Source organism: Leptinotarsa decemlineata, unplaced genomic scaffold (genome assembly GCF_025532065.1).
Source record: "Leptinotarsa decemlineata unplaced genomic scaffold, Ldec_3_MD MMD2_P_RNA_scaffold_5, whole genome shotgun sequence".
NCBI classification, from domain to species: Eukaryota; Metazoa; Arthropoda; class Insecta; order Coleoptera; family Chrysomelidae; genus Leptinotarsa; species Leptinotarsa decemlineata.
The window spans coordinates 7,311,228-7,328,807 of record NW_027412532.1 but is presented as its reverse complement, the minus strand read 5'-3'; the positions used below and the strand labels follow the sequence as shown (position 1 = coordinate 7,328,807).

The following is a 17,580-nucleotide window of genomic DNA, read 5'->3' as shown; positions in this document are numbered from 1 at the left end:
AAAAGTAAAATATAAACTAAAACGCTACGGAATGTTTCTGCAGCACACAACTATATAACATTATAAAATACTATAGGATACTGAATTAAAATTAAACTTGTTACTACCTCATGTAAACAATTACCAACTTGAATTATTCAATGATTGTTTAAAACGACCATAAGAGACACCAAAAATACTGATGTTTTTGTCATCTACTAACTTTAGGGTGCTTTCCAAGGGTGTATGTTTGCCATAATTTGTATGATGGAAGGGTATATGAAATAAATGGCTGTGTCTAAGATTAGTTGTATCTGGATCATGTCCCAGGCTTATGGCCATTAAATTGTACAATAAACTTCCAAGTACATTTATATAAAAAATCTGGCTCTAAAACAGTATAACTATCAAATCCAAGAGTTGCTCCTGGATAAATCCTATTATTCCCTCAAAGAATATATGGATGATAACTTATGACCCTGTACATGTGTAACATTTTAGGAAGTTTTCAATAATGATGCTGTTACATAAATAACAGATTATTTTTGGTTTTGACTATTATATATTATGTACATGTCCAACATTTTATGCCGATTTTAATAACGATACTGTTGCATAAATAGCAGATTATTTTAGGTTTTGACTATTATATATTATATTATCTATGTAAATTGTATATTGTGCCTCTAAGTGCACGGAGTTTGTATTTATACACATTTTGACATACTCAATGTCATCTATAGATGATCCAACTGAATAAATATTATTATTATTTCCAGCTGGTACAAGAAAAGAAACCCACCTCAAGATGCCAGTAGCGATAGAAAATAGCATAAGAAAGCAAAATATCAAATTTCTTCACCACCGCAGTCAGTTCTCCGTAGAGTATTTCTCTTTCATAAGAAAATTGGCGACCAGTTGCACTCAGAGTAATCCAAGGCACAGTCAGCCGTTATCCAACGATTTGTTAGAACAGCAGTACCTGCTCAGTGTGCAGTTGGTTAGTAATTTTCTGTTCCATACAGGCTGGCATACGAAGAAAAACTTACGAGGTCCTGCGATGGAATGGTGAGTGATCCCAATATTTTAAAACCAAACATGATATCTGAGAAGCATTTTCAAACAGTAAAAAACATTATTTTGAAATTCTAATAGTACTTAAATTCTATGGAAGAATATTAACATAAAACTCTAAATTAAAAGCTACCCGACAAAGAATGCTTTCTTTTAACCGGCTATTACAATAAATTATTCCTATAATTAGTGAAACGTGATGCGAATGAAAGTAAATAATTTTCAGGGGTGACGTACTGTGCCTGCATCTTCGAACTTCTCCGGTGATACGTTCCTGGTTTGCCCAGAACATGTTGTTCAGCCACATGGGCAGGTTCTGCGAGTACCTCCTTAGCTGTCCCAGTAACGAGGTGCGCTCCGCCTTCATAAAGATTGTCGTCTTGCTCGCCCATTTCTCGATAAACGATGGCCCTTCTCCGGCACCTGCGGCGTTCAACAACAACGACATGACGGCTTCTCTAAGCGATCACATCCTCTGGGCGTTGCTCAGTCTTTTACAGAGGGAGGTTAGCGAACACGGAAGGCACTTGCCACACTACTGCACTGTGTTTCACATGTATGCCAATCAAGGTGAGTGCTAACTTTGTGTAGCATGTAATAAATAGGAATTGCTCGTATTATTTTAGGTAATAACATTGTTATATAGTGCTTTGTTTTCACCCATGGGTTGACCAATAATTGACTACACTGAATGATCAAACTTAATTTTATTTCACTTTAAATACAACAAACACTTCAACTATTATTTGAAAGTCTATCGCCTTCCTAGATAGATTCACGTACCGCACTGTAGCTTCCACTTGACTGTGTCGACATCCTCGTGGCTAGCCTTTAAATATCGTAATCGAATGCCGTAGAAATTTCGCCGCAATTCCGTCGAAATCGGTAGCATTATTCTCGCTGCTTCTAGAGTAGCGGGAAATCATCGTACATTCGCGCGCTCTAAGCTACGTCACGTTTGGTTTATGGTTACCAGTGGCGGCCGGCGTTATTTTCTGTCGGGCATGATTTACAACAATAGCAAAATATTTTAGCGTTATGAACCGTCTTATGACGATTTTCAAGTGAAAAGGTTTCCTAAACCATTTGAACGCTCACCCCAGCATCAATTTCCTCCACAAAAATAGTTCAAAAACCAAAATCATTATTTCCTAAGTTGAAAGCCTAAAATAGAACAAACACAATAGAACGACTTTAAATCTAGTGAAGATCACTTGGATAGTTTCAATTTCTACTTTAGGTAATCGATTCAAACAAATCGAGAGGAGAGAGTATTGCACTAGATGTGCCATGCCATGCTGTTCTCGGCGCACGCTTCACCAACCAAGTTGACGTCTTCAGGAGATGAAGAACACTAATTCTGATGCAGAAATTTGCGGGAAATTTCCTCGTGAGAGTTTCCGCCAATTTTAATGAAGAGATTCATATAAAGATAAATAAAGAGTTGTTTGTAATGGAAAATTTGTTAATGTTCATACATCTTAGCCACACTTTGCTTTTTCCAGATTTTCAAAAGCATCTAAAAGTTTAGAGTCATGTACTGACAATTTCATCAGTTTTCATTTATTTTCCAAGCAACACCAGATTTATCTGGTTTTCGAAAGTGGATATGTGCTGCGTGTTCTTTGAAACTAAACAGCTCATTTCATTTATCCCCGCCTTTTCATTATTCAACATTTTGTCTTTGGGGTTACCTAAAATATGCATTTTATTCAGGTAATTTGATTTTTCTGTAAGAAAAAAGAATTTAACTTTTATCCTGAATGAAATCGTATGAACAATATTAGTTGATTTTTCGGATATTTTTTTCAATTAAATTAATTTATTTAATCGATAAATTATAATGAAGTCAAGAAGATATTCAAAGATAAATATAGATGAATAATTTTTAATAAATATTTATAATGCAGGTATTCAAGAAAGAGCTCAACTACTGAGGATGAACGTCCCAGCAACGTTCATGCTAGTTGCCTTAGATGAAGGTCCCGGGCCAGCCATAAAATATCAATATACGGAATTAGGAAAATTGAATCAATTAGTATCGTGCCTCATCCGATGTTGTGACGTGAGCATCAAGTGCCAGTCTAGTAACGGAAGTCCGGTTTTACCAAATCCATACCGAGATCCTGTCTGTCAGGAGTATATCATGCCAATATCACCCCAAGCTGCTGATATCTTGTTCAACCGTACAACGTAAGACGATATGATATTCCTTTTATCATTACTATTACTTTGACGTAGTCAAACTGATGATTAAGAAATACTTTTCTTTCAGGTATGTAAAGAAGGTGATTGAAGACACTAACTTAACAGATGAAGCCATCAAACTGCTTCAGTTTTGTTCGTGGGAGAATCCCCATTTCTCCAGGGTAGTGTTATCCGAACTTCTGTGGCAAATAGCTTATGCATACTGCCAGGAACTCAGACACCACATTGAAATATTGTTGTCAATTCTGCTTATAGAAGACTCTTGGCAAACTCATCGGATACATAATGCAATCAAAGGTTAGTAATTTTTATGTTGTTTGGAATAGGTAGGCAACGAAAGTCCAAGACTATCTATTGGTGGCTCTTCTCAAAATGAACATTTTATCTCCTTGTTTGTTCTTTTAAATGGTTAGAATGCCTTAGTGCAGGTATTTGTCCTCTCATTTCATTCGGATGTTCCTTTAAATTTAAATGGATTAGTGTTATTAATGTTTGTCAAGTAAATGGTGTCTGTGTATTCATGAGGAAAATATTTCCTTTGAACTGAAACTTCACTGTTTTAGGTGTTCCTGAAGAACGTGAAGGCCTGTTAGAAACCATCATCCGTGCAAAGAGCCACTACCAGAAGAGAGCATACCAATGTATAAAAGCGATGGTGGCACTCTTCAACAGGTGTCCGGCCGCTCATTCTCTGCTCATGCGCCAGGCAGATGTCCGCCGATCTTGGGCTTCAGCTGTCAATTGGCTGCAAGACGAGCTAGAGAGGAAGTACCCTCCCAACACTCAATATTCCTATAACACATGGTCTCCCCCGGCACAAAGCAATGAAAGCTCCAATGGGTACTTTTTGGAGAGGTCGAACAGCGCCAGGAAAACTCTGGAGAAAGCTTTGGAAATGATGCCGGAAATCGAAAGAGAAGAGGAAGATGTCAGCGAAGACCAGATTTCGCAAGAGGAAGCACCACCACCTTCAGATCAACTCCAGCAAGAGGAAAGCAACTCTGAACTTCCAGATGTGACGCAAAGCTGTGAGAATAACCCAAATACCTAAGGTAACAATTGAAGGCGAAAAGAGAGTTCGTCGCCCGCTTTTCATTTTTATATAAAGCTTTAAGCGCCTCTTGCACTTTTGGTTGTCGACTTCATTTTGGAGAGAGGTATATATATTTATGAGGACGGAAAGAGGAACATGTGATATGTATGTATATAAAATGTAACTTGACGCATTTTCTGAATTTTTATATTGACTGGGATGCATTTTTCCTAAACATGTTCCTTACCAGTAGTCCCGAGCGTTCATTTTGACGTGTGTTGAGAGGATCTGTCCGGAGAAATGTAAATAAATATGCGTATTACCACAGTCGTTTTTCTAGTTAGCTTTTGTTTTTATCAGAAAATAAACGGACTCTCAAAGTCGATGCAGTCAACATGTTTATACAATTGCTTTTTTTTTTAGTAACTAGTGAAAGTTTGTCTTTAACATAATAAGAAAATTCAGTGTAAATATCTAGGAAAACTATATGAAATTGTGCTCTTTGAATATTTATGTTCTGGGCGTTTCTTAGCTGACAGAAGAACAAAAAGAAACTTTGTAAAATGGAAGCGATCAACAAAATAGTTTTTCCGACAGTCGTACATTTCAATATATTTTTATTTTAAACAATAATTTAAGGACCGATCTAGCAGTTGATAAATTGAATTTGTTTCTCAGTGATTTGTTATAACAGTCCAGATTGTGTTGAGTTGGGAGAGGGAAATAAAAACTTCTGTCAGCTCGTTACCAACCCATCGGACATTACTTGATTTTGTGATAATTTTCTGTAATATAATTTCCATCTAAAGTCATAACTCAATTTAACTTTATATTTTTTTATAAGGTATCCTTATTTTATACCAATACCTGTATATATTTACGATGACCATTTTGAATCTTGTCATATATTTTTTTTTAATTAACGAGTCACTTTGTTAATTTATATATATTAGAAGTTTATGTACATACATAAGTACTGTAATTTGTGAGATATTTGTTATGAAATTTTTTTCGTTAAATTCCGTTATGGCTTTAAATAAGCAGAACCAGATTCGTTGATGGAGTCGTTGGTTTATTGTGTTCTATACGTGTAAATGGCACATTTATTTATTTAATGAACTATAATGACTGTTGATAAATCACAAAATTGTTTCCCCCCTATTTATGTTGTGTATTTTGTAGGCTAGACTCGGAGGGAACTTGTATACTTACAATGAAAATGTAATTTTTGTTTTAAATGTGTCTCATTTAGCTCTTAAATTATTGCTTAAACCTAAGCTTACACATTTTGTTTGTATTATAATTTATCATAATTATAAAAAATAAACTCTTTTAAATTTTACATGACTTTTGAGTTTCAATTGTGAAATATATTTTTCCATATCTTGGCGGAACCAATAAAACTCCAATGGATATTTAAATTTTTTCTGGAATTTTGAAAAAATTTAAAATTAACTACGGGTAAGTTCATTGAAGAATAGGGTTCAAATCCAATTGTTACGTTTGCCAGGTAGGATTTTGGAGAATTCTTTCAATCAACTATGAACTATGAGATAACTATGATAAACCATCAAAGTTGATCAGGGATATACGCTGAAGGTTTCTCCAATAGGGAATACTTATGAATATATATTAATGTGAGTAATGGAAAAACATAAACATGAATCCAATATAATAAGACGGAACATCTTCCTCCCTCCACCCCATAGATGAAGCTAATGTCATTACAGTTTCGTTTATGTTCATTCGAATGGGTAATTATAAGCTGAGCCTTTCTTTATGGCTATTTGCGTAAATTTGCTTCTCAGTTTTTTTTTTCATTTGCTGGTGTTCTTTTGGTAAGAAAAACGCATACTTTCGAATATTTATTGAACTGTCTGAAACTTCCAAATCAACACTAACGCATTAGAACGTACTTCTGTTTAAATCTGTTCAAAATCTGTTTTTCCGTTAATCAGCTGCCGCCCCCATACGAGCGACCACTCTCAGAAGCTGAGAAACTTGTGCGAGCTAAGGACTAACGAGGTCTTACCCTTTAACGTGTGATTCCTAACACGGTTGCAAAATCATCCCAGCTTCAACCAGATAAATTCTCTCGAGAAAAATATTTGTTCGAGGTGGGAATCGAACCCACGGCTTTCCGATTGTGAGTCGGGCGCACTACCATCGCGGCCAATTCTACAATTAAAAATAGTAAAATCACAACACAGTGTTTCTCATTTTCTTTGCTGGCCTTACCCATTCAATAATAAAATCCTGAGATTCTCCGTTTTAGCTCAATAATAATGCTACTACAAAAAATACTTGCAGCAAAACAGGTAAAATACAGATTTCACATTATATGCTCAATTTGCTTCCAGAATAAATCACAAGTTTTGAGATTTCTGGGTGATCAATTCGAATAATTTCAGCATGGTCCTGCTGCTGGATGAACGAGACACGTCTGCAAGACTAGCGTCTGTGAGGAATCTTGCATAAATGTCTGTCGAATATAATTCAATAACCAGCGTGGTATTAGCCGGGGAAGTGGTTGTTTTCCGGCAGGCATTTACCAGAACCTACGGTGTAGGTAGTTGGGAGATGAATATTTCGAAATATTTATTTCCTAGTTATATCCTATTTGGACACAATAAATTACCTTAGACATTTCCAGATGCCGTGAGAGTAGTATCATCAGCGAAAGCAAAACAACTATGGAGTAATATGTAGGAAAAAAGATCACTAACATAGATTATGAATAAAAGAAGACCCACAACCTAGCCTTAGCGAACTCCACTAAAATTTGAGAATCAGTGTGAGGTAGTAGTAAAATATATTATTCAATGAAAAACAAAGAAAAAATAAATGTGCCCTGGTTCGATGCTGAGATGAAAGGTAAAAGAGATGTAAATTGATGGATGTATACTAATAGCCTGTGATCCGCAGGAAATTGCGGAGTCTAATGAATATTTTGTCGAAAGTATAAAAACTATTTTGAAATCTATTGGGAATGCCCAAAATGGCAAACTTGTACCACAGTGAGCAGTACCTAATTTTGTACTTTGCAAGAAACCCTTCAACCAGTTCATTTTTGTTATATTTACATAGTAAATTTTAATAAGCAAGCCAGTATAAAATATATTCCTATCAAATTGATACAGAGGTCTTTCCTGTTTCATTATCTATCACAAATTCAATTTCTCTTTTTTTTTTTGAGTTGAGGTTAAACACTTGAATCTATTGGCGCCCCTTAGGATACCACCAGGTATTTGAAGAAGTCAGCCCTCCCCTGTTCAGGAAAGTTGCGAGCATAACCCATCACTTCACAACGTTAATGTGATGTAACTATTTGTTTTTTTCTTGTATTTTACAAAGCTACTAAAATTATTATGTAACACACTGCTCACACTTCATTGCTTGTTTGTGAATTTTTGGCTAAAAACAATACTATAACGATGCCCCAGACATGGCTCCGTGCGACTCCTATTTCCAAGAATAGAGAGAACCTCATGGGTTATTATTTTACAAGTATATTACATGGAAAGCGTATTGTTGAAAGAGCTAAAGGCTGTCGCGGAGATAGAATTTGAGAAGTGATTCGAGGACTGGAAGATTTTTTGTGATTCAAAAATGAAAGAATTTCTACAGCATTTAATAATAAACAAAAATATGGTAAACTACCACATTGCTCGTTGAACTCCGCATAATTTATTATAATCGGCCAGGTTTCTGAATACAATTCTGCTCATTCTCCAACGGTACACAACACCTCTAGGTCTAGATGTTATTACGCATCTTTTCGTAGTTCTCATTAGGGCAGAATCACGAGGTAAGGCTTCAATTTGTGCATCAGCTAGTTCCTTTATTTCTGGGGGAAGGATATCATTTCTGCGAAGCGAATTAATTCGTAAACGTAAAGGAGCATACTCTGTTGTCACTTTTCGTCTCTTAACGTCTCTTATCATCCATCGGTTTACCCATTTTGTTCGAATTTGTTGAAACTGAAACAAATCATAAGAACGTAATCATATTGGATTTCATTCATTCTTACATTTCCATTAGAATTTAAAGTTTGGTTAAATAATGTTCCCGCGAAGGATTTAATAAAATTCATATCAAATTCTTAGGTATTTTCAGTTCCTAACCTAACCTAACTTTTACCAGCAGCTGAGGAAGTGTAGGCAACTTTATAAGTTTAGGAAATTGAAATTGAACATCGTCGCAAGGTGGCGATGCATACCTATCAAGGAAAACAAAAAATTGTCAAAGTGACACTTTGTATTTATTGACATTTCTACGGAATATTAGATCTGTTAGTTCAAAAAAAAATTCTCAAAATTCATATAGTGAAAGTATTTTTGACGTTAATAATGCTAGATCGAAAGTGGAAGTCAAAGCAGTTTTCGGAGTGTCATGTGATATTTGTATAGGATAGAGGATTGACTTACAGAGTTCTTCCTTGAAATCATCTAATCTCGAAGAGAAATTTTCTAGGGTCTTCGAGTCTCCGACCAACGGTGTATAACAGATATGCGTCTCCAGCAGGTCAGTTTGATTTATACAAGCTATGATCGTTACAATGAGCTTTCAATATTCATTTATAAGAAGCTGAATAAACCTTTGGAAATATGTACGCATACATATATGCATAATATTTTAAATATTTTATGTACATGGAGTAAAATTATCTCTGGCTGATTTACCGGTTCTGAATTTAATTTTTCATTGCATTGGTAGTTTCCGACTAACCAAACAATACTTTTAAGATTCACTACAAAGAGTTAACTTTCACATTTCTGTAAATGAATATTATAATAGAAATAGAAAATATGGACTGGCCGTTACATCATTTTCACATTCCACCTGCGGATCATACAATGTCTTGGTCACTGCGTCACAGAACCATGTAACAAATCAGATTGAAAAAATCACAATAGAATTATGCAACACGTAAAACATTGTGACGTATCTGAGTAGTGTATGAGTGACGTTATTGCCAAAACGTGATTAATTTCATCAGTTTTTTAGTTGTTGGAGTCAATGCTCTATCTTCAGTTGCCAGTCCATATTATGACGTTATTGGATCCGAATTATGTGAATAGGTTAGAATAATATTCTCATTTTCACCTTTTATTATAACAAACATGAATTCGGCATTTAATTTTAAAAAATTTCTGAGAAAATCTGACGCTTCTGAAAACAGCCCCAAGGAAGTTGGTTCGGTGAAAAAGGGCGTAGCTTTGTATGACGTCACCAGATATACGTAATGCGGCCCCGACTAAAAATTGCGATTAGTTTCAGACTTTTGGGCGGAGGGGAATGAAAGTTCAATTATTTTTTTGTTCGTATTCGCCTGTCGAATTGTAGAATTATGGAGGAAAGAAATGTTCAGAAAAAATATTGTATAGTACCAAGGTGTCCTAATACAACCCGAAATGCACCAAACAAATTGTTTATAACTGTTCCCAAAGATGAAAAAGTGAACAAAGCCTGGCAGATAGCTATGCGAAGAAAGGAGTTTGTTAAAGGAACTTGTTTTTGTTGCGAAGATCATTTTAATGTAAGTACATTTCCTATATAATAAATAAAGTCTATATTGGGAAGATTTGTCATTATTATCTTGAATAGTGTTATTTATTTTCACCAAACGGGTCAGTGTATTCAGAATTCAAAGTATATAGTATTTCAATAAGGAAATTTACATCTATTATGGAATAGTTATTAAACTATAATAGTAATAATGCATATCATGCGTACAATGGATATCCTTTAATTTCAGCCACCAGAAGATATTGAGAATTTTATGTACCTGAAGATAATGAAAGAAGGTGTCATAAGACTAAAACCAGGTGTGGTGCCACACATTTTCGATTGCCAGAAAAGTCGCCCTGATTTCCAAAGTGTCAAACCTAGACCTTTAATTAAAAAAAGGCAACAAGAAATGAAAGAATCAAAAAATAAAATGTTGAATGTTTTCCATAATCAAGGAAACGAAATAGGACAGATTGAAAAAAAAGCTGTTGTTTCGCAAGGTGTCCAGGTAAATATTAAACCGCCAAGGAAAAACGCAAGTTGTCAATGGGAAGACATCTTTTTCACTGCCGAGTCAACAAAAAAAAGAAAACCGATACTGGAAAATGAAGTGCCCAGAAAAACTTCACACCCATCAACTTCATCTACTTGAACAAAGATCTTTTCATCTACTAGTGGCACTACCTCAAGTTGATCAAAGCTGATAATATCCACCGAGATAAATTTATCAGAGGCAATAAGGGTGTACAAGAATGGAACACTAAAGGAAATTTTCGGAAAAGACATTTTCATCGAAAAATATCCTAAACTTCATTTAGCATTCCAAAAGAATTTTCACCCTCTTTGGTGTATGGTTATACAAAACACTATTTTATTACTGACATAACTTCTAGAGACTTTTATTCAGAAAGAAAACCGTTGAAGAAGTGACAAAATATCTACCTATTCCGACATAGATATAAAAATGTATGCTATATAAAAGACTGTTTTGAAATTGAGAATCAAAAACCAATTGATTCTATTTGGCAGACTACGATATGGTCTGTTAAATATCTGATTGTACTCTTGATGGTTTAGTTTTGTTTGTGTCTAATAGTTTTTTATGGCAGATGGGTTACACTGAAGAACAGTTGAGTGCTAGGAGACTTCCATCTGCTTCAAAGGGAAGGGAAAGTTAGAAAGAAAAAGTTGAGTCAAAAAATGGGATACATATTGAAAGTGTCATTTCAACTATTTGGACGATGGAATCCTCATGCAAGAATAATTTATTGAATATTTAGACTCAATAGTTGAAATAACATGTAGACTTATCAGTATTCAAAACTATTTGATGAATAATAAATAGGATTCTTCAAATGAGTTATACTACTTTTTTTATACATGTTTTCAATTCAAAATCGTTTTTTACTGTTACTAATACTACTAATCGTAGTATTTCATTAAACAATTGTTGGTTTCATAATTATTGACTGAAACTACAAATATTCAGAAATCGAACTTGCAATGACAAATATTTCTTGTTTAAACTTTAGAGATAAATATTATATTCGTGATTTTCACTTAAACATTTTACACTACAGAAACACAACACGTATTTCGCTATACAATTGCTTCCTCAGGCGTGTCTAGGCTCTTTACAGAATAATCACAAAGTATGCATTCTGCTGATTATCTGTAATGACGTAAATGAGGAAATCTGCGGGAGACAGGCAGTAACAGAAAAGACCACTGAAACGTTAAGAGGTTTTGGTGAATTCAAATAGAGAAATCGATTTTTCTAATAGTTTTTTTTATGAAAATAGTCTATAACTTGATTTGTTTTTGAGTAACCTCCCAAGACCTCCGCCCTACATGACTGTCTTATGAACATTTAGAAAATGCAATCAAATTTAATTGAAATTAATTATTAATTACATTAGAAATATTATTTCAAACCTCTATTCTCTGAACAAATACAATACAGAAACGTGGAGAACTATAAAGACAAAGAGTATATTTACCAAAACTAATCTCCCCTTAAAAGTAGGGAATACATTAATTTCGACTGAATTGAAAGGGGAATATTTTTAAGAGAGATAAGTTTTGGCTTTCCACTTCTCCATCACCATACAAAAAAGTATGGGAAACTGACAGGCCCTCTCTGTGGACATTAGTTTTAATTAATCTAGTTGGATCAAAAGTTGCATATGAGGAGTTTGCCAGTTTTCATGGTAAATGCACCTAATCTCTCTGAGGAATTTTCACTATCAGAGGAACTCATTCAGACTATTTGTAGATTTCACTCTTATCTGAAGTGTATTTGACAATTTCATTGAAAAGTATTCCAATTGAAAACCACCAAATATTTATTTATTAAAAAAATTGAAAGGTCAATTGTATAAAAAAATCATTTTTTTAGAGTGAAATATAGATTTATTATATATGAAACATTCATGTTCCAAGATAATTAATCAGATTTTATTACCTGTTGAGTTTGCTTACTATAACCTTCAATGACAAGCATTCCTGGAAGACAAATTCAGAGCTTAACTGACAACCCTCAAACGAAATTTGGCAGATTGTAACAAATCATTTTTAATCATACTAGAGCACCTCAAATTATTCACCGACAAAAAACTTACTTTGATTGACAATAAACAGAAGAGACTACATGTTCAATGTATCTAGGGTTTGGATATAAAAAATAATTGAAAATTAATATTTACTTCAACAATACAATAAATTCGTTATTTTTTCCTAGATACACTCAGTTTTAAAGTTGCTACTGTATTTTTCGAAATGAAGTAATAAATCGGATCTGTCCGCTATATGAAAAAAGAAAATCAATCTATTGTTGACTCATTTTCTCTTTCTCTCTGGCTTCAGCGTTTATACGAGCATGCCAATCTAAATTCTGTTTTGCAACTGATTCTCCTCTCTTTGCATCTTGTTTTCCCAGATAAACCATAGCAATACAACCTAACACAGTGCCTAACATCATATAATTGGCGATTCGGATTCGCATTCGGTTTCTAGCACGTTCCATTACACTTTGTGTGACATAAGCAGGAACTTCATTTATATTCTTGTATTTCCCAGTCCATACTAAGAATCTTTTCTCCAAGTTATTGACTTTGTGCGAACTATCAATTTTGCCAGCATCATGTTCAAATCGAAAAATATCCTTGTACTTAGTTGATGATAAATAATCTTTTCTTCCAAGTATATTACTCAAATATGAAAACATCTGAAAATAATAGAAATTTGAACATCAAAAAACTTCAAATAACATATGTGTAAGACATAATACCATCTTCTGTTTTGAATTGACCCACAACGCTCTTGATACTAATTAAAATATCAAATTATTAAGTTATTTTTATCACATTTTAATAAGTGTCATCACAGAACACAAACGTCTCATGTTTTCGATTGGCGTTTTGTGTCATTGGTGATTGTGGCACAGTAGTTGTGATAAAACTGACAGCAATTTGTAAATATAGATTGGCCGCATTTTGCTAACCTACTATCTCTGTACATTAGCTACTATGATTCCAAAATAGTATGCACAAAACTCTCAAAAATAACTTGACGTTTTTGCCTTAATATGTTTCTTGCAGTGGCGTACGGAAATTATACTGAATAGATGAGGAAATATATATATATATATATAGAACCACAACCTGACAACAATGTTTTCGTTTTAATATAATATTTCTGAGAATTTAGTGCCTACTATTATGGAATTTTAGTATAGTAACTGTAATCGAATCACAGAATGCGATTTGTCAAAGACTTAATTACAAATAACGCTCACTGAGCTCTTTAGAAACGGAATAGTAGAAAATGCGTCATTGACCTCGACTCTGTACCTATGAATGGTCTGTTTTCGGCTTTGCTTCAATCAGAACGAGCTTAGTACCTTACTATTCTGTGCTAATGCTAATACGTCAACTGTCGACAACTGCCAACTATTCCATAGACTTTTGTCGTCATGAAAGAGAAATCTGTTCCAGCATTACATGGTTTTCAAACAAAGATAATTTGAAAACTATACTTAAATTCCAAAATAGTAGGTGCTGAATTCTCAGCAATAACTGACGTTTTTGCCTTAATCTGTTACTTGCAGTGGCGTACGGAAATTATACTAAACAGTTGAGGAAACATTAAATGATGATAAAGTATATAGAATCACAACTTTGACAACGTTTTCGTTTTAATGCAATACTATTTCTGAGAATTTAGTGCATATTATTATGAAATGACACTGTAGAACTCGCCAAAAAATACTGCAAATAAATAGCTAATCAGTTATTGTCCTTCCAATGGGAATAAAACCAAATATGATTTTTACCATGAAACAAACGACGATAAGATAGTCTGTGGTAATAATATTAAATTTTTCAAGGTAATAAGGGTTTATATTTACCCGCGTTTTCACTGGTCCCTTTTTGCTGTTGATTTATCTCGAATAGTACTCATGAAAGTAACTACTTAATTTGAGTAATGAATATCATTGGAGTTTAATCCCAACACCAAACCGTTTTTTTCAACACCTCGACACGTGTTTCAGTCACCAAATGATCATCTTCAAGATCAAGAAGAAGATTAATCTCAAGTTCAAGAGAATCAGCTAAGCGATAGCAATTTTTGTTTTTAATGTGTTTATAGCACGCACGCGCACACTGCATGTATGAAACCTTTGTGTAAGAGATTGTGACCTAGTAACAGCTCCATCTCGTGGACAAAGCCCCAAACGGGGAAGAAACATCCCATGTACCAACAGTACAGTATGAATTTTGTGTCAGTGTAATTATGCTTGTTCGATATTGTACTATATTTGATGTTTTTTTATCTAAACTAATGTGTGTATTGTTATACATTATTTACTTCAACTTTAAGACAAATTTTCCTTTCTCTATCTAATAATAGGAAATGAAGGAAGTCATTTGGAAAAAAAATGTCCTTACTGAACCCACAGGATGACTTGAAAAATTGTTTTTTCATTCATATTTATTCTGTTTCATTTTTTCAATCATATTCAAATATTTACATTGTCCTGTAAATGTACGTTTTCTGTTGGAAATGAAGGTATATAAAATATTATACAAAAGCACTGTAACAATAGGATTCTCAAAATCAATATACAATATTTATACAATTGAAAATGATAACAATACAATAAATATGATATGATATATATACACACACATATACATACATATATATACCATACATTTTTACTAGGAAATATACTATACATTTTATAGTTCAGCAAGTTAATCGAGGATTTGGTTAGCTATACTAATTTCTGATTACATTACTGAGTTTGGCACCTAAGTGATTGAACACTTGAACATATATTATTATATATGATGAAGAATTGGCTGATACCTAATGAAATCCATAACATATTCAGAAAACACTTTGTCAGATTTTCCCTAAACAGTTTTACAAAAACCAACACATTTACCGTGTTAGGAATCACAGGTTAAAAGGTAAGACCTCGTTAGTCCTTAGCTCGCACAAGTTTCTCAACTACTGAGAGTTGTCGTTAGTATGGGGGGGCAGCTGATTAACGGAAAAACAAATTTTAAAAAACAAACAAATTTCGCCATTCGATGGCTTCTTCGGACGTGTCTTTACTAACTATATTCTAATCATATTTATTATTATTTCCATCAGATTATCAGGAGAAATATCAATAGAATTTTGGAATTTTCAGAGTTGACAGCATCATGAATCACAATAAAACCAACACACTTTTTAAATGAATTATTTTTATTTACATTATTTTACACATACAAATATAATTTGTACATAAACAATTAAACATTGATCAGGTAGTGCTTAATACAATTCATTTAACTATAAGTGATTGTCACTTTTCTGTTATAATTGAATAAAAAGTAGTAAAGTATACAAATAAAATAGCAATATATAATCGACTTCGATAATAGAATAATAGAAAAAAAATATATATTCACATCACATAAAAAAATAAACGCCTAAAATAGTAAAAATTAACAACTTTCAGGACTCTGCCCAATCAAAAATTAACTATAAAAAATTACAGAAAAAAATATTCTAAAGTATACATTTGTAATACTTCAAAACTCATATTGCACAGCAATTTTCCTAAGTTTTTGTAAAAAAGTATCCAGGCGATAAAAGACTCTGGGTCTACAGATCGGCCTCGAAAGACTTTACAATTCAAAACATCATCAAGCTTTCTTGACCCAACCCTATATTTCTAACAACAGTGATTATAAAATGACTATGTACACACAATTGAAAACAATATAAAACAAATTCACCGTAAAGAAATAAATATTGGGACTCAATTTATAAGAGGGTGTACAAGAATAGGATGCATCAAGATTCGTAAACTCTCTGGCGAAGGAATTCTAAGAAAAAAATTCAAACTGTGTTACTCAAATGTGTTACAGACAATATAAATTCTGCGAAATAAATATTTTCAGAATATCAATTAAGTTACAAATATTTACAAGTGGAAACAAAGCATTTGTACAAAGCTATCAAGAAATTTGCTTCACCAGGGTTTTTTGACCTCTTTCAGTTTTGGTTAGATTCACACCTCAAGTGAAAATCGCAAGTAAACAACATCAATATAGTAAAACTCCAAATGTTTAGCCCCTATTTGGTCCCTAACTCAAGCACTTTCGCTCTCCTATATATCAAAATATAGAGGGTGTTCTCGTAAAAGTCAGTACAATTTAGCTTAGTTACATCCTTATATAAATGCCTGTTAGATATAACAATCACTCTTTATTGCAAAGGTATGGAATGTGTATATTAAGACTGAATTCTCAAAAATGGCACTGTGACAGTCTGCTTTATATGAAGAATAAAAAATATGTATGTACATGAGACGACAAATCCAACAACTTCTGTACAAACATCGAACGAAAATATATTAGATCACGGATCAACTAGTTCATCCACTTTCGACAATTCGGTGCACCACACATGCATGATATTTTGTGTTGATCGTCTTCAATATCAAACTTGTAGTCATAACATAACTGAAATCAAAAAAATTCAAGGTTAAACTTCAAAGGCTAACACTCCTATTGTGTACTCACCTCTTCTCCTCTCTGTATTCTACGTTTGGCAAAAATGATTATCCTCACGTCTCTTTCAACTTCCACTTGTTCTGCCACACAGTTAGGATTGCACGAGTGGTTTATGTACCTTGCTAGACCTCCACTCAAAGTTGCATCAACCACTCTCTCTTCGTCCAGTCTGAACATGTATATTCCACGATTCTAATGAAAAAAAATATTGTCAATTGAGTTTTTCAAAAATTTGTGAGCTATTAGACTATTTCGAGAAACTACTTCATCTTCACAGTTATAACTGATAGAATGGAAATAACTTTCTTGGTAACCACCTTTGAATCTCTGTTAAAAAGTTGGCACTGTTAAAGGAACAGCAACATGTGGGTTATTATTGATTCCAAATGTTTTAATACAAAGTATTGGTAGTTTAGGTTTTATGTCAAAAAACTGTTAGTGATATAATAATTATCATAAATATGGAATATTCTCTGAAAATAACACAGAATAGTGTTAAAATTTTTGGCTGAGGTATAGAGGGGTAATTTTTTTATTACAGAAGGTATTTCACTCCCTTTCCTAAATTCCTTTATTAGGTATAAAACAATTTCATTTATTTGTAATAAACATCGGTGTCTACCAGTGAGGATGACAGTGTTCCACGTAAGTGCAATTTGTTATCATTCATTTAAAGTAGAACTCTTGTGAATGATATCT

General features: G+C 33.5%; 6 protein-coding genes across 24 annotated transcripts in view; 3 read left to right on the top strand and 3 right to left on the bottom strand.

The window, feature by feature from the left end:
• Window positions 1–5,641, top strand: part of LOC111517205 (ubiquitin carboxyl-terminal hydrolase-like faf) — a 43,096-nt gene extending 37,455 nt beyond the window's left edge. For 3 of the 4 annotated variants that reach the window (XM_074169410.1, XM_074169409.1, XM_074169408.1), the window contains exons 15-19: window positions 759–1,047; window positions 1,280–1,623; window positions 2,964–3,246; window positions 3,329–3,558; window positions 3,825–5,641. In XM_074169410.1, the coding sequence (XP_074025511.1) occupies window positions 759–1,047; window positions 1,280–1,623; window positions 2,964–3,246; window positions 3,329–3,558; window positions 3,825–4,312 (1,634 nt within the window). In that variant the 3' untranslated portion in view covers window positions 4,313–5,641. The remainder of the gene's footprint in view (window positions 1–758; window positions 1,048–1,279; window positions 1,624–2,963; window positions 3,247–3,328; window positions 3,559–3,824) is intronic. The other variant, XM_074169411.1, reaches the window with a different exon arrangement.
• Window positions 5,642–7,909: 2,268 nt separating this feature from the next.
• mRpS14 (mitochondrial ribosomal protein S14) lies at window positions 7,910–8,482 on the bottom strand. The gene is made up of 2 exons (XM_023173266.2): window positions 8,325–8,482; window positions 7,910–8,274 (listed from the first exon to the last, which is right to left on the bottom strand). The coding sequence occupies exons 1-2, from the start codon at window positions 8,385–8,387 to the stop codon at window positions 7,951–7,953; spliced, it is 387 nt and encodes a 128-aa protein (XP_023029034.1). The 5' UTR covers window positions 8,388–8,482; the 3' UTR covers window positions 7,910–7,950.
• Window positions 8,483–8,594: 112 nt separating this feature from the next.
• The window catches only part of LOC111517201 (uncharacterized), a 130,056-nt gene continuing 121,070 nt past the window's right edge, over window positions 8,595–17,580 (top strand). The window contains exon 1 of the mRNA XM_074169416.1: window positions 8,595–8,818. Coding sequence (XP_074025517.1) covers window positions 8,804–8,818 — 15 coding nt within the window. The 5' untranslated portion in view covers window positions 8,595–8,803. The remainder of the gene's footprint in view (window positions 8,819–17,580) is intronic.
• Window positions 9,363–11,164, top strand: LOC111517203 (uncharacterized). The gene is made up of 2 exons (XM_023173276.2): window positions 9,363–9,833; window positions 10,053–11,164. Exons 1-2 carry the CDS (start codon window positions 9,645–9,647, stop codon window positions 10,455–10,457), a joined length of 594 nt encoding a protein of 197 aa, XP_023029044.2. The 5' UTR covers window positions 9,363–9,644; the 3' UTR covers window positions 10,458–11,164.
• Window positions 12,493–13,251, bottom strand: LOC111517204 (UPF0389 protein CG9231). The gene is made up of 2 exons (XM_023173277.2): window positions 13,095–13,251; window positions 12,493–13,031 (listed from the first exon to the last, which is right to left on the bottom strand). Exons 1-2 carry the CDS (start codon window positions 13,095–13,097, stop codon window positions 12,633–12,635), a joined length of 402 nt encoding a protein of 133 aa, XP_023029045.2. The 5' UTR covers window positions 13,098–13,251; the 3' UTR covers window positions 12,493–12,632.
• LOC111517185 (uncharacterized) overlaps window positions 15,548–17,580 on the bottom strand; it is a 66,087-nt gene continuing 64,054 nt past the window's right edge. For all 16 annotated transcript variants that reach the window (XM_074169391.1, XM_074169400.1, XM_074169401.1 and 13 more), the window contains 2 exons: window positions 16,891–17,073; window positions 15,548–16,830 (listed from right to left, as the gene is read on the bottom strand). In XM_074169391.1, coding sequence (XP_074025492.1) covers window positions 16,738–16,830; window positions 16,891–17,073 — 276 coding nt within the window. In that variant the 3' untranslated portion in view covers window positions 15,548–16,737. The remainder of the gene's footprint in view (window positions 16,831–16,890; window positions 17,074–17,580) is intronic.